Raw genomic sequence first — 17,204 nt, forward strand, 5'->3', positions numbered from 1 at the left:
TAGTTATATTTATCACCTTGCTTAATTACGTCAGTTGATATCTGACAATGCAGCTCCCATGGTCTGTCTACAGGAATCTTCTCTGAGACCTGGACACGACCTGACTATGAGAGGCCTCTGTATTTACTCCGTGAACCGAGGCGTAGCTGTGGATGGTGGGGCGACTGGGGGTGTTTGTACCCTAGACCATTCTGACATCTTCAGTTCCCATATTATGATGGCAACTACATGATGACCTCTGTAATAGCTACCCTTTTCGATACTTGGCAAGATCTTAAATTAAAGGCAGCCTGAAGAACCGAAGCGCTGATTACTTTGGACTATGTTAGTGATGATTCTCTTGATGATCCAACATTGCATGAAGATATACTGTATAGTTAAGGTGAAACAGACAGCGACATTGAACCCGAGTCTACTAATAGCTTTGGTAACCCAAACTTTTCTCAAACGAACTATACATACTCACACCAAATAGCATTGCTCAATGTACTGCCTCCAACCTCGCAGTTAGTTCTCGAAGCTTTGCGAGCAACTCAATTCTACGCCTAAACCCACACCAATTGTTGGAAGATCTTCACCAGCTTCTGCTAACAATGCACCAAGAAGTCCTTCATGGTTCTCAGAGAAAAACAATCTACTCTTGGGCAGTCCTCCTCCCCATCAGTTAGGTCAAAAGTGAACATTCAAGGAGATATTTTTTCTGGATTTATTTTATAGGTCTTTTGTCGGAGATTTATTTGAAAGAAATCGTTTACCGAAGTTGTTTATACACCACACAGAACATTAAGGAAAATTTCAAACTCTCTTTCTCAGAATTCAATGTATTCTTGGGCATAACATTAATAATGACCAACATAAAATATCCACGACAGAGACATTACTGGTTGTCTAAGTCTTTACTCTGTCTACCCGTAGTAGCTGACAACATAAGCGTAAACAGGTATGAGGAAATCAGGAGGTAGTTACATTTTATCGACAGCACAAATATCCTGGAAAACAGTGGAGATAAAGCCATCAAGATCTGACTTTTTTTTTAACATTTGCACCAGCAATTGCATAAATCTCTCAATCCCGAAGAATTTCATTCCTTGCACGAAATGATACCATTTAAGGCTCACTCCTCTCTGAAAAGCAATCTTTCAAAAAAACCAAAGAGATGGGGATATAAAATGTTGGTTTGTGCTGGAGTATCTGGCTATGTTTACTGTTTAGAACTTTACTACCTCTGTTTTCTGACTGCAGCATACCTGATGACATGTTGCGCATATGCCATGATCTTCACCAAACATTTCAAAACTCTATGTTGACAAATTTTTATCTGATGGATTCCTTGGTGGCTCTTTACAGGAATGATAAGAGAAATTGCAGATGGTACATGAGGATTTTTTTTAACCATATGCCAAATGTCACAGTAATTGTAAATTCTTGGTTATTATGGAAAATTGATAATAAGACCCCTACGGACCTGCTAGAGTTCAAGGGTTAAGTGACAGGCCTTATGTTCAGTGGTAAGGCTGAAGAAGCATCATGGAAGATAGGACGGCCAAGCACAAACGGCCCCTTACCACCACTCAAGAAATAGGCTACGTACTGTGCCTGTTGAAAAGAGGGTGGGTAGAGTAGAACACTACCCAAAGAAAACAGAGGTTAGAAATGTTAACAGATGCTGTGACAAAAACTGCACAAGTACAACCCAGTATATTTGTGGTAAATGTAATGTACCACCTCTGTGTCCAGAGTTTTCATACCATTGCCTGAAATGTGAACATGTGAAGTACTGGTACATCAGTTGCATATAAATTCATGCGTGAGAGTGATATGACAAACAGATTTGAGTAGATGTAGATTGTAATAGGAAAAGGAGGCTAGGACAGAATATAGTGGTATAAAGAGCTGCATCAAATAGTGTGTGGACTCAACGCACATACAGCAAACTGTAATAAAATAAGATTATAATTGCAGGAAAGTTACAACAGATTCTTGATACTGGTAAGTTAGTTGCATTGTATAATAGCGATTTATAGGAAGGAGCCAGCTCCTAGGCTGAATGATTAGCATAATGACCTTCGGTGTAGAGTGTTGATTCAGTTCCCAGCCAGGCTGGTATTTTTAGCCTATTTTCGTTAATTTCTCTGACTCGGGGATTGGATATTTGTGCTCATCGTAATGCACACCTCTTCATTCATACGAACCACTACAGAAGCACATAACAGTTTAATACATTCATTTGGCATCAGTAAGGGTATCCGGCCATAAAATTTAACAAAGTTAACGTATATGACAGATCTCATCTGCAACCTCACTGGGGTTTGGCAAAAGCAGCCAAGAAGTGATTTATAGGAAAGTAGTCCTGGAAGTTTCACAATCATGAAGTGGTGGTGTACATTCTCATAAGCACAATCTGAATATGATGTTTTGTTCCTGTCAAAAGTTAAGTGTTGTAAATAAGAACATTTCTACCTAGAGAGTTGGCTATGCTGTTTGAGATGTGTAGCTGTTAGCTTACATTCGGGAGATGATGGGTTCTAATCCCACTGTTGGCACCTCTTATGATGAATAATAATGTTATTGTTTTTACGTCCCATTAACTCCTTTTACGGTTTCACTGTAAAAAAAAAAAGTTGAATGTTTCCTTCACTTCGTGAGTCAATTCTTACTAATTTAGGGTTGAGAAAAATTAATATCACAGAGAAAATTTTTTTATTAGCTCTAGTTTTTGTGATATTCAATACCTGGAACTATTTTATTTTAACGGATTGAGAGAAAGTGATATATTTTAATTACATATGCCAACAACGTTGAAAGTCTATTTGAAACTTTTTAAATGACAGTAACATTCTAAGAGTTGTAAACTGATGGAAGAATACCTAGCAGGTGGTTGGGTCTGAAAAGAAGCATGTGGTGGCTTCGTGAGATCGTTGTCGTTTTGCTTGCCTCTTATAAGTAAGTTCCAGAGCATCCCTACACAGAAACCAGCAGTAATCCGCAAGCATTGCTTCATTCCAGTGGCCTAGATATCTTTGTTCCATTGCAGAAATATCTTGATGGAACCTTTCTCAGTGTTTATCATCGACAGCTCCATAACTAGGAGGGAAAAAGTCTAGATGGGATTGGAGAAAATGGATTTTAAGAGACATGTTGCATCCAAGTCAATGGTATTTTTGCAGAAGCACTGTCCCCAACTGAGTAATTATCTCTTGTGTTGCCAAAAAATTCATGAATAACTCCTTTGAAGGCTTCCCAAGCTTCCTTTTCTTTTCCCTCCAAACTCGTTCAAACATAGGATCCTTTATAAGTCGACGAATGTGTGGCCCAACAAAAATACCTTCCTTGACTTTAGCATCACTTAATGTAGGAAATTTGTCTCTTAAGTACTTAAAGGCCTGTTCTTCTTGAGTCATACCTTCGACAAAATTTTTCATCGAACCAAGCTTTATATGTAGGGGTGGAAGAACATCCTTTGGGTCCACAAGAGGCTCAGCAACAACATTTTTCTTGCTTGAGTTAAGATTTCTTCTAGGCCAGTCTGCTTTTATAATGTGGTTTTCTATCCCTACTGTCCCCATACATAGAAAGCAGCAGTATTTAGTGTACCCCAGTTTCATTCCTAAGAGTACAGCTATGACTTTTAGATTGCCACAGACTTTCCTCTTGTGCTCAGTGTATTTGATCGCGCCAAGGAGGGCTGTCATGTTTGCATAAGTCTCCTTCTTGTGAACTGCATGACCAACAGGAATAGATGGAAGGTGGTTGCCGTTGTGAAGTAATACAGCTTTCAAACTAAGCTTGGAGGCATCTATGAATAGCCTCCATTCAGTTGGATCATGGTTCATATTCAGAATTTTCATCAAACCATTAATGTTGCAGCAAAAAACAAGATTGCTTTTCTTCTAAAAAAAGAAAAAAAGAAGCAATTTCCTCTGACGTTGTCTGTACTGTGAGACCCTGACATCACGTTGGAGAAGATTCCATTGCTGTAGTCTTGACCCTAGAAGTTCTGCCTTATCCTGTGTTGAGTGAAGGTCTCGAATGAGATCACTCAATTCCGCTTGACTCAGTCTGATTCACAATTAAGTATTTAATTTATTTTCCACCTAGTCGACTAGTCCTTTTCTTTTCCCTAGTCGACTAGGTGGAAAATAAATTAAATACTTAATTGTGAATCTATTGAAGTGCGATACGGACCATGAAGCTGATTTTATGTAATGACTCAGTCTGTGCGGTTTATCATCTTTTCCCTCAAAATCAGGGTCATGGAATGAGTAAGACTTGTTGGGTTCTTCTACTTTTACAGTGTTTTCATTTTCTATTTCCATTTCATAATTTTGAGGTGGAGTAGGAACTGGTGAACTATCTAAATGTGGAATAGGTCGAATAGCAGATCGAAGATTTGGATATTCAACGGTTCCTCTTTTCTTCATTGACAATCCTGACTTAATTGGTGGAGTCAAGCAGAAATAGCAGTCATCTGTATGGTTTGTAGGCTCCCGCCAAACCATAGGCACAGCAAAACCATAAATCGTGTGTTATTTTTCATTGATTCTCGTAGTTTAACTGAACACGAGTTGCAACATATATGTGGAGCCCATGACTTATCCCCGTCCCCTACCTTGATATCAAAATAATGATAGGCAATCTTCACAAGAGGCGTCAGATTGCGTTTCTTTGACGAAAATGTTATTTCACCAGAAATGTAACAAAAATTGTTCACGGAATTTACACATTTCTGTGGCATGTTGATTTAACAAATTTTACACGTTAAAAGCACTCCAAAACCAGAAATTCTGCACTAATTAAAACAAACTCACAGTCACAGCAACAGTACTTATGTTTATAACCTACAAACAGCTTTAGAACATTGTGTTTTGTCAGTTGACAAAACAAATTTTCCTTGAAACTGAAAATGTAGACTTAAAAAGTATATGTCGCTGTATCTCTGAAGCAAGAGCTAATCGGTCATTTTCATGGTGATTTTTGAATTCACCAGGTGGAAATATGTAAGAATAGGCTATTTTTCGGCCTGAAACATTTTCATTGTTGTACCGTGTTTTCGGAGATGCTGAGGTGCCAGAATTTTGTCCCGCAGGAGTTCTTTAATGTGTCGATAAATCTAGCTACATGAGGCTGTCATGTTTGAGCACTTTCAAATATCACTGGACTGTGCCAGGATCAAACTTGCCAAGTTGGGGTCAGGAGCCACTCGGCACCCCTCCCCCAATATAGTTTCCTGTAGTTTCCCATTTTCATACCTTAATTACCTTAATTAAGGCCACAGTTGCTTCCGTCCCAGTCCAAGCCCTGTCCTATCCTATCATTGACAAAAAAAAAAAAAATTAGCCTATGAAATTTTGTTCTTGGTAGATGGGGTGGGTAATTTGGTTTGGATTATTCAAGACTTGAAAATGTATGTGTCTGTCATAAAAATTCTGAACCCCTTTCCAGACTGTTATAACATAACATCTAGAATTTTAATTACTGTTTTCAAAATTAGCATTGTATTAAAATTTAAAGGTCAGTTAATGCAGTTATCATGTTTACTGTTTTGACATTTGACATTTCTTCTACAAATGGTCAGTCACCAATGTAATGTACAATGCACACTTCACTGAATAATTGATGCACACGCAGCTTCATTATGGGCAAGTTGTTTATTTTGTGTTTTTTAAAATTATTTTCCAGCACATCACTAGTTGCTCCTCAACAATTATCTTTGTTAGCACTCTAGTAAAAGGCTTCTGCTCTCTTTGATAATAATGATTGTATGGCTTCAGCTACTGTATGCAGGCATATTAATTTGGCACCATCTAGGCTACCTGTACATCAGTTTTGATGTTCTGTTTGTACTCTTAAAGATGGCTCCCTCTTGGGTGATCTATGGCTGAGTTTTAATTAATTTTTGTAAGGAAAACTTCACAGGTGTCACTAGTAGGGTTGCCATAGTCCAAACGTCCAAAACCAGGACATACTTTACTTATTAGTACGACCAATAGCATTTATTGTAAGAAAATAACATTAGCATGTTTGTATCAACTTCTTTTAATGCTAGGAATGTGTATTACTACAAAAATATGTACTTACAATGCACTAATTATTTGCATACCACTCATACTTCTCAGAGGCAAGTATAGAAGAAAGGAACATGAATTGATTTTGAATGTGCCTGTGAAACTTAAATAACTTAAGTGTTTCATGTTGTATTGTATTTTCAGCATTGCATTTAGAGATGTTAATTATAACATCTAGTGAAGGATACCATAACATTGTAGTAGCTAAATTTAGACATAAAATAGTGAAATTAAGAGACAAGAGAAAGGTATGGAAATTAAAGAAAAAGGGATCACAAGAGAAGTTCCAAGAAGATAGGGAAAAACAAATTCCGAAAGGAGAGGTTGGCAGTGTTGAAGAGGTATGGGCTAAGTTCAAACAAGGAATGCTGAAATGTGCAGAAGATATGTGGTAGAGTATCTGGGAAAAAGAAGGAAAAGGAGACAACCTGGTGGAATAACAGAGGAAAACAAAAGGCATGGAAGAGCTGGATAGAAGGGAGAAATACGGACAGTAGGCAAAAGTATCATGAAGCAAAGGAAGTATGTTAAAAGATTGTACAGGAAGAGAAACTGAAGTGCTGGGAGAACTTCAGGACAGATACAGGACAAATTTGGACATAAAGAGAGGATATTCTCCAGCGATGGGAGGAGTATTTTGCTAAATTATTTAATATTGAATTCAAAGACCTGGAGGAAGAGGAAGAACATGAAGAAATGGTGGAAGAAAACCGAAATGAAGATATAACAATGTTGGAGGAGCTATAAAGAAGATAAAAAGTGGCAAAGTTTTGGGTTTGGATGAGTTGTCTACAGAGATAAGGCAGCAGGACTAGCAGGGTTACATTGGATATATAGATTATTTCGAGTGATATGGAAGAAAAAAGGAGGGTACCATAAAATTGGAGGAAGGGTCTGATAATCCCATTATTCAAGAAGGGTGATAAGAAAGAATGTACGGTAGCAACTATAAGGTAATCGCCCTCTTTTCATATGTAACAAAGATCTTTGGGAGGATAATAGAGGGAAGACTGAGGATAAAAGTAGAAAAGGAAATGGAGGAAGAAGAATATGGATTTAGAAGAAATAGATCAACTTTTGATGTAATTTTTGCATTAAGGAACATGATGGAGAAAAGATGAGAGTTCAGGATGGATTTAGTGATTACATTAATAGATATTGAGAAGGCATTTGACAGTATACCATGGGAACTGGTTTGGGATGCATTGATAAAAAAGAAGGTAGGCAGAGCAGAAATAGAAATGATCAAAGCCTTGTATGAAAAGTGTGTAAGTAATGTGAAGACTAAGATAGAACAAACAAACTAGTTCAATGTAGAAACAGGACTTTGACAAGGAAATGTGTTATGCCCTCTACTCATCACAGTCATGGATGAAATCCGCAAGAAGATGTACAACAAAAAATGGGAAGCAAAGAGACAAAGGCCTTACTTTTTGCAGACAACATAGTAATATCGGGAGAAGATGAAATGGAAGTACAAGAACAAATTACTGTATGGAATCAGGAGATGGAGGAAAGTGTGAAGAAGAATAAGATTTTTGAGGTGTTGCAATTAGTGTGCATTCAAGAGATAGTAGGTTTGAGTCCGATTGTTGGCAGCCCTGGTGATTGTTTTCCATGGTTTCCCATTTCCATACCGGGCAAATGCTGGGGCTGAACGTTAGTTAAGCCCACGGTCGCTTCCTTCCCAGTTCTAGCCCTGTTGTATCCCATCGTCACCATACGACTCTCCGGGTTAATGCGATGTAAAGCAAGTAGCAAAAACAATAGAGAAATATCTTCACTAAATAAAGTTGTGTAGTTCATCCAAAATTAGGAAATAAAGGTTACCTCTATCCTTGTTCTAAATCCTATGTAGTGCTATTGACCATAAAGTAGTGAAGTGGATTTCCAACTAGGAGATGCTGTACACATTATCTTTCTCCTGCACCATGCAGTCAAGGAAAGATTACTCTTGGCACAAATCTCCCTTACATCATAGTGGAGATGATGTTAATATTTGTAGAACACAACATTGTAATTTTTGTGGAGATTTCCACTATAGTAATGTCATCTTGTTTATTTCTTAAGGATCTGTCACTGCGAGGGAGATAATGAGGTCCCCCTCATTGCACCATGTTACTGTGCTGGCTCACTACGATATGTGCACCAGGCATGTTTGCAACAGTGGATCAAATCATCCGACATTCGTAGCTGTGAATTGTGCAAATTCCAGTTTATTATGCAGAGCAAGATCAAACCTTTCAGTGAGGTAATAAGTGTCTTTTGCTGAAATGTTCTTTTTATTAATGAGTTCCATATCTATTTTTTTATTTCTCTTCATCTTAAAAAAAATCTAATAGCATGTAGTAAATTTGGTTTTAATATCTTGTTTTATGTCCTTTGTTTGAATTTATAGTAACACTTCATGACCAAAGTTACTGTACATGAAAGTGGTTTTATATTTTAGCTGCATGGTTTTTCAAGTAATTTAGGTATTCTACTGAAGTGCTGTACATAAATTTTGTCTTTGTTATTAACATATTCTAAGTCATGGCCCTCCTTGTGCTCAGGCGGCTAGGATTATACAATTCACCGGTGGTCCATAACCCGTTAGAGGAGAGATCCTCACTTGGACTATGTGTAAGTAGGGTAGCATACTGCTTCATGAATTTACTCAGAACATTTTAAGCAAGCCTCGGACCTATGGGAGTAACGGAGTCCCACTCTCATTTGACAGGCGAGGGACTCCTTGGAAACAACTTGGCGAATGAAATGGAATTCGATGGGGAGCTATCAATATTAATGGGGCTTATGGAAGAAAGAAAGTAAAACTGGCTGAGTCAGCTAAGAGGATGCATCTGGATGTGCTAGGAGTAAGTGATATTCGGGTAAGGGGAGATAACGAGGAAGAGATAGGAGATTATAAAGTGTCCTTGACAGGTGTTAGAAAAGGAAGGGCAGAGTATGGGGTAGGGCTGTTTATCAGGAATACCATTGCACGTAACATAGTTTGTTAGGCACGTAAATGAGCGAATGATGTGGGTGGATTTGTCAGTTGGAAGAATTAGGACGAGAATTGTCTCAGTGTATTCACCGTGTGAGGGTACAGATGAGGATGAAGTTGACAAGTTTTATGAAGCATTGAGTGACATCGTGGTCAGGGTCAATAGCAAGGAAAGAATAGTGCTAATGGGCGATTTCAATGCGAGAGTTGGAAATTGAACTGAAGGATACGAAAGGGTGATTGGTAAATGTGGGGAAGATATGGAAGCTAATAGGAATGAGAAGCGTTTGCTGGACTTCTGTGCTAGTATGGGTTTAGCTGTTACGAATACATTCTTCAAGCATAAGGCTATTCATTGCTACACATGGGAGGCTAGGGGTACCAGATCCATAATAGACTGTATCTTAACCGACTTCGAATTCAGGAAATCTGTTAGGATTGTACGAGTTTTCCGGGGATTTTTCAATGATACAGACCACTATCTGATCTGTAGTGGATTATGTATCTCTAGGCCTAGAGTAGAGAAAGTGAAATGTGTCTGCAAACGAATACGGGTAGAAAGTCTCCAGGACAAGGAAATTAGACAGAAGTACATTGATTCTTGATATCACTGTCATTTCACTTCATTACGATTCTTAATTTGTTTGTGTATTATGTAATTATTATTCTGCTACTGAAGATGGCCTTGAGATTAGGCTGAAACATGTATAGACTTCGTTTCATCTAACAGATGACTTGATTTGTATTGATAAGGAGTATTTTATAAATATTTTCAGTTGTAAAAAAAGAAGGCTTATCAGAAATGGCTCCAAACAAGGGCCGAGGCAGACAGGGATTTGTACGTAGGTGAAAGAAACAGAGCGAAACAAATAGTTGTTGAATCCAAAAAGAAGTCGTAGGAAGATTTTTGTAATGACCCGGAAAGGCTAGGTCAAGCAGCAGGGAAACGTTTCTGGACAGTAATAAAGAATCTTAGGAAGGGAGGGAGGAAGGAAATGAACAGTGTTTTGAGTAATTCAGGTGAACTCATAATTGATCCCAGGGAATCACTGGAGAGATGGAGGGAATATTTTGAACATCTTCTCAACGTAAAAGGAAATCTTCCTGGTGGTGTTGCGAACAGTCAAGCTCATGGGGAGGAGGAAAATGAGGCTGGTGAAATTACGCTTGAGGAAGTGGAAAGGATGGTAAATAAACTCCATTGTCATAAAGCAGCAGGAATAGATGAAATTAGACCTGAAATGGTGAAGTATAGTGGGAAGGCAGGGATGAAATGGCTTCATAGTGTAGTAAGATTAGCATGGAATGTAGGTAAGGTACCTGCAGATTGGACAAAAGCAGTAATTGCACCTATCTATAAGCAAGGGAACAGGAAGGATTGCAACAACTATCAAGGTATCTCATTGCTTAGGCAAAGTATTCACTGGCATCTTGGAAGGGAGGGTGCGGTCAATCGTTGAGAGGAAGTTGGATGAAAACCAGTGTGGTTTCAGACCACAGAGAGGCTGTCAGGATGAGATTTTCAGTATGCGCCAGGTAATTGAAAAATGCTACGAGAGGAATAGGCAGTTGTGTTTATGTTTCGTAGATCTAGAAAAAGCATATGACAGAGTACCAAGAGAAAAGATGTTCGCCATACTGGGGGACTATGGAATTAAGGGTAGATTATTAAAATCAATCAAAGGCATTTATGTTGACAATTGGGCTTCAGTGAGAATTGACTGTAGAATGAGTTCTTGGTTCAGGGTACTTACAGGGGTTAGACAAGGTTGTAATCTTTCACCTTTGCTGTTTGTAGTTTACATGGATCATCTGCTGAAAGGTATAAAATGGCAGGGAGGGATTCAGTTAGGTGGAAATGTAATAAGCAGTCTGGCCTATGCTGACGACTTGGTCGTAATGATAGATTGTGCCGAAAGCCTGCAATCTAATATCTTGGAACTTGAAAATAGGTGCAATGATTATGGTATGAAAATTAGCCTTTCGAAGACTAAATTGATGTCAGTAGGTAAGAAATTCAACAGAATTGAATGTCAGATTGATGATGCAAAGCTAGAAAAGGCTAATATTTTCAAGTATTTAGGTTGTGTGTTCTCCCAGGATGGTAATATAGTAAGTGAGATTGAATCAAGGTGTAGTAAAGCTAATGCAGTGAGCTCGCAATTTGTGATCAACAGTATTCTGTAAGAAGGAAGTCAGCTCCCAGACGAAACTATCTTTACATCGGTCTGTTTTCAGACCAACATTGCTTTACGGGAGTGAAAGCTGGGTGGACTCAGGATATCTTATTCATAAGTTAGAAATAACAGACATGAAAGTAGCGAGAAAAATTGCTGGCAGAAACAGGTGGGAACAATGGCAGGAGGTACTTGGAATGAGGAGATAAAGGCTCATTTAGGAATGAACTCGATGGATGGACCTGTACACATAAACCGGCTTCGGTGGTGGGGTCATGTGAAGCGAATGGAGGAGGATAGGTTACGTAGGAGAATAATGGACTCCTGTTATGGAGGGTAAGAGACGTAAGGGTAGACCAAGACGACGATTGTTAGACTCATTTTCAAATGATTTAAAGATAAGAGGTCGAATTAAATGAGGCCACAGCTTTAGTTGCAAATAGAGGATTGTGGCGACGCTTAGTAAATTCACAGAGGCTTGCAGACTGAATGCAGAAAGGCATAACAGTCTATAATGATAATGTATGTATGTAATTTCAGTGACCTTCTTCATCATCATTTTACCTGTTCAGATGCAGCCAGTTCAGGGCACATATGCTTCCTCTCCATTTCACATTAACCTTCTCTGCTCATCTTTCACCATCTTTAAATCCAGATCCTATTTGCTCTATACTGTTGTTAATCAGGTCTATCCATCATAATCTGGGTCTCTTTTGAACTATTCTTTCATACATAATTCTGTAATTTGTTTCTGTATTTCTTCATTTATCCATTTTATCTGTCCAAGCTATTTTAGTCTATTTTCTATATATGTTCACTTAACTTTCCCACCTTTAATTCTATCTATATGTCTTAATTTCCCAGTCCTCTTATTGTCTTGGGTAATTCGCTTCGCAGAAGTTAAATTTCTAATACCTTTAATAGAAGAGTAGCTTTATTAATAGCTGCATATAGTCTTTCACCCTTTATGACGTGCAACATATAGGTGGAATCAATTTAACACTGTGACGTGCGGATCACTCAATTAAAAATACATCATTAACACACTAGCATGCAGAAAATTAAAATTAAGATAACACAGTGGCTAGGTAAATAATAATAAGATACCCAGTACTAGATTCAGGTTAGGTTAAGAATAACACACCATACAGTTACACCCACAACACAAATTCCATGATGGTGTCACCAACCCCAAGGGAATCAAAACATTAAATATTAAATCAACATTCAAGAACAACAAAACTTACGGATCAAAAATTAGATGGATGGCTTTTCCGGCATTTGCTCTATTAACCAGCGTTTCGTCTTAGGTCTGACACTAGACTCTTCAGAGTGGGATGTGTCAGACCCTACCCACTGACGCTGGGGTGTATGCAGGTGAACTTATCAGAAGCTTATTTATGAAGCACAGTCTGATAACTGCATACGGGAGATAAAACTCCACAATGGAATTAATGCCCGCCTAGCAATTCCAAATGGAAATTCTAAGTTCCCATGGAGGAATTAGATTCTTTTCCACCAATAGAGCATATCAAAAATCAGATCAAAAATTAGATGGATGGCTTTTCCGGCATTTGCTCTATTAACACTAGACTCTTCAGACTCTTGCTAGGCGGGCATTAATTCCATTGTGGAGTTTTATCTCCCGTATGCAGTTATCAGACTGTGCTTCATAAATAAGCTTCTGATAAGTTCACCTGCATACACCCCAGCGTCAGTGGGTAGGGTCTGACACATCCCACTCTGAAGAGTCTAGTGTCAGACCTAAGACGAAATGCTGGTTAATAGAGCAAATGCCGGAAAAGCCATCCATCTAATTTTTGATCTGATTTTTGATATGCTCTATTGGTGGAAAAGAATCTAATTCCCTCCATGGGAACTTAGAATTTCCATTTAACAAAACTTACCTCAATCGGCAAATGAATGGAGAGGGAGCTAGGAGTGGATCATGCAAGGTGACCTCTGTATCAGTACCATCTTACCAAATTTAGAGTTTAATACCAATGTTTGTCTCAAAGGAAAACACAATTTTAGGAAATACAAATTTAATCATCATCATCATCATTTCCCTTTATCCTTTAATAAGGAATATAAAGGTTACAAAGTCGAATGATCTGCATTGTATTTTTTAAAGGATAATTGGCAAGAAAAGGAACAAGTAATTAGTAAAATTAACAGGGAAATAAAGAGAGATATGAAACCAATACCTTAGTACGGTGAAAATACCTTAATGTATCACAGGAGCTGAAAACCGTACAAGGAAAGCAAGGGCGGAATTTGCGAAACTAATTAAAGAAATGCGATGTTAAAACAAGGACTGATCATATAGTCATTGACACATCAAGGTCAATGCAATCCAATGGAGTGAAAACTACCAAATTCAATACTTCGTATTATTTCAAAATCAGCAGAATCCAAGAATTGACACTGAAGGTCAACCAGAGAGGCGATATCCAATAACTACAGTATCACCTTAAAATCGTCAGGCTGAAGTTCACAGGGAGGAGAGCACACTCCTTAATTCAATATTTCCATAGATAGAAGGTACAGATTACAACAGAGGTTATTGCAGATAATCCAGAACAAGACTAGGATTAAATCAGTAATAGGTAATTAAATATGAATCCAGAATATGCAGGGTAGATCTCAAGTGAAATCAGGACCAACGTGTCACACCACCAAATCAAATCTGACTCAATTATTGATTTTTTTTTCAACAAAAAACGTCACACAGTAATCATCAAGACGAGTGGAAAAATAATGACATGCGGTCAAAACATGAGACAAATCATTGCAAATAAGGTAGTTTCTTTTTTCTCATTACGTACCGGTACTTCATTACAATAAATGATAACCACTTTCAAGGTTAGCTTACCCAACAGATGGATAGGCCTGTAATACAAGAAACCCCTTCACTATTTAAAGTCAAGATGAAATAATTCAATCTAAGAAATTGCCCAAAGTTCCCCATAAAACATGATGTAATATGAATAGTATCTGACATAAGGAGAATTAAAAACCGCATAATTAAGGATACAGAGTTACAAATGGAAAGGTACAAGTTTGAATGCCTCCTAAATGGAAGGACGTACAGGAAATTACTGACCATGGTAAATACTTAAATCCATAAACCAGAAGAAAAAGGAGTTTTAGAAAAAGGGCCAGTAATGAAATTAAGAAACGGACACATCTTATGATATGATATATACTAACTGGAATGCCGGAATAGGATGGGAGGTTGGAGGAGAGTGCAGATCAAACGATAAAAGGATAGAATTTACATACCCAACAGATAAATAACAGGTAAAATAAATAAACCAGTAACAAATTCCCACCCCAAAAGGGGGTGGAAACTGGGATAAACCCCAGGAAAATATTGAGGACTACATCGCACGCCATCCGCATCCGCTTAGCCATACCAAGAAGGGGAGGAGATAGAGCAATTACATGCAGAGCATGTTACAGGACTACACGGACAAACAATTCATACAGTTCTGTTTACATGTTTAGAGGTACTTGAATTAAGAAATTCATATGTTAAAATATCCTCACACCTTCTTTGTTAATAGCTGTATATAGCTCAATAGTTACTGTATGCAACTAGTTTTGTACATTATTTATTTTGCCTCAATTGGTATATCTTTGTTTCATAATAGATAGTCATAGAGAACACTCCCAAAATCCATTACCCACTTGCTCTTTCCGTCATCGTTCTTATTTTTCTCCATGTTTGTTCTCATTCCCCATTCTTCATTCAGTCTTCCCATTTACTGCATCAAATTATTTTTGCCTTTTTTAGTCCTTTCCTCAACACTTCCTATCATTAGCAGATAACATTGTATTCATTCTCTTACCTTCATATGCTATTTTCTCTGCCATTAGCATGTCAACCTTTACAGTAAGTGCCAGAGTACTCTCTCTTGTCTGGTTGGCTGGCTGGCTAGCTTGCTTCAATTTCATACCCTACTGCTTTTGGCTTGTTATAACTGTAGCTCTTAAATTCATCACTTGTACCCTTCTCTTCTCTTCTCTCTCTTTTTTTTTTTTTTTTTCCAATACCTGCGTAACAGACTTCCCCAAACTTTTTCACTGGAATATTATGATAGTCCTTTTCTAAATTAGTTACATTATCATGTCCTGCCTATATTCCCAATGCTTGTTCGTATTTTCTCTTAATGTAAATGGGCTCCCGAGACAGTAAAATCCAGATATGTTGTTTTAAGTCTGAGAGGGAAGTTTTCTAACATCTTGCTAATCAGTGTGCATGCATCCAGTGAGGATGAAACTAAAGAAGATAAAGAAATATTTTATGAAAAGTTGGAGCAAGTGTATGATAGGTTACCAAAAAATTATATATTAAAATTGTCCTAGGAGATTGTAACACTAAAGTAGGCAAAGAAAAAGAAAATCACCTGTTGCAGGCCTTCATAGCAAACACCTAAAAACAAATGAAAATGGATGGAAATGGATTGACTTTGCCTTCAGGATAGGAATGAAAATTAAAAGTACCTGCTTTCCGCACAAAGATATACGTAAGAAGAGGTGGATATTACTGGATGGATTGACAACGAATCAAATAGATCTTGTGATAATAGACACAGCGCACACTTCTCATATCATGGATGTGATGGGCTGCTGAGGTGCAGATATCGACTCAAACCATTTTCTGGTGAGAATAATAATACAGGAGAAACTTGCTGTCGAAACCAAAGATACTAAACTTCAGAAAAACAAGGTTTACAATGTAGAGGTACTTAACCCTAGAACCGCCAAGCGTCGATGAATCAACGGTTTGCCCATTTCTGTATCGGCAGAGTAAATTCTTCGACGCTTTTTTATTTCTTTGTTTAGTAGCACTTTTCCGCCAACAGATGGTGTGACATGTTTTGTCTTGTGATCCTTGAAGTTTACAGATGCTTCTTACTCATTTTCATTATAGAAACAATCTCATATTTCCTTGCTATACGAACCGAAACATTGTGTGATGGCTCTGTACTTGTTATTGCTACCACTCTTATTTTGAGGCTGTAATTATACGTATTGGTGAGTTAAAAGTGCACCTTTGTTGTTATTTCCCTCTACAATATTTTTGTTTTAGTTAGCTTGTACTGCATGTAGCATAGCTGCTGTAATAACATTTATTATAACAAGTTTGTGCACCCGCGTAGGTTATAGGCCGGCCGGCATATATGGGAAAATATATTTTTTCTTACCAGTCAAACAAATATTATTTCATAGACCTGAAACTTTCATCATTTTATATATTTATATATTTATATATTTTATATATTTGGATTTTGTGTTTTGATGTTTCATCTCATATTTTACATTGTTAAAAATAATAATTCCACCATTTTCAAGTTTCAATTTCTTTTTCTTATCAAGTATCACATAAAAGTTAACGTCACCATCTGAATCTTTGGTTTATTAGCTTTTCAACGATATGCAAGAGTGCCATGGAACATCGTTCACAGTAGGATGAAAATAGAATCCTCTTGGTAGGTAAATATCACACAGAATGTCTGCCGGTACAGAATTTAACATTGCCAGTTCTAGGGTTAAAGACCAGAAAATACAGGAAGAATAACATATAAGTTACAAGAGAAACTGCAAGAGGAAGAAACTACAGATGAGGATATTGACCTACTGTGGGATGAAATCAAACTGGCAATAAATGTAACAGCTCAAGAGATTCTCGGAGGGAGAATAAAGGAGAATAGAAATAAATGGTTTGATGAAGAGGTTTTAAAAGCCTTGAACATTAGAAACCTAGCTCAAGAAAGAATGCTACGAAGATCCACTCAAAATAATGCGAACATGTTAAAGAAATAAAAAGAGAGTAGAAGAAAGGAAAAAAGTTGATATACTTCAGTATGACTTTGAAAACAAACAGGAACGAAAATTCTTCCATAGCGTGTGCCAAACAAAAAGAGCGTACCAACCTAAAATGAATGTGCTGAAAGATAAGGCAGACAT

General features: G+C 37.6%; 1 protein-coding gene across 2 annotated transcripts in view; it reads left to right on the plus strand.

Annotated features, from left to right (window-relative positions):
• LOC136884544 (E3 ubiquitin-protein ligase MARCHF8) overlaps nt 1-17,204 on the plus strand; it is a 92,572-nt gene that overhangs the window by 6,737 nt on the left and 68,631 nt on the right. For both annotated transcript variants that reach the window (XM_068230237.1, XM_067156807.2), the window contains one exon: nt 8,136-8,316. In XM_068230237.1, the coding sequence (XP_068086338.1) occupies nt 8,136-8,316 (181 nt within the window). The remainder of the gene's footprint in view (nt 1-8,135; nt 8,317-17,204) is intronic.

This window comes from Anabrus simplex, chromosome 1 (assembly GCF_040414725.1).
Source record: "Anabrus simplex isolate iqAnaSimp1 chromosome 1, ASM4041472v1, whole genome shotgun sequence".
NCBI lineage: Eukaryota > Metazoa > Arthropoda > Insecta > Orthoptera > Tettigoniidae > Anabrus > Anabrus simplex.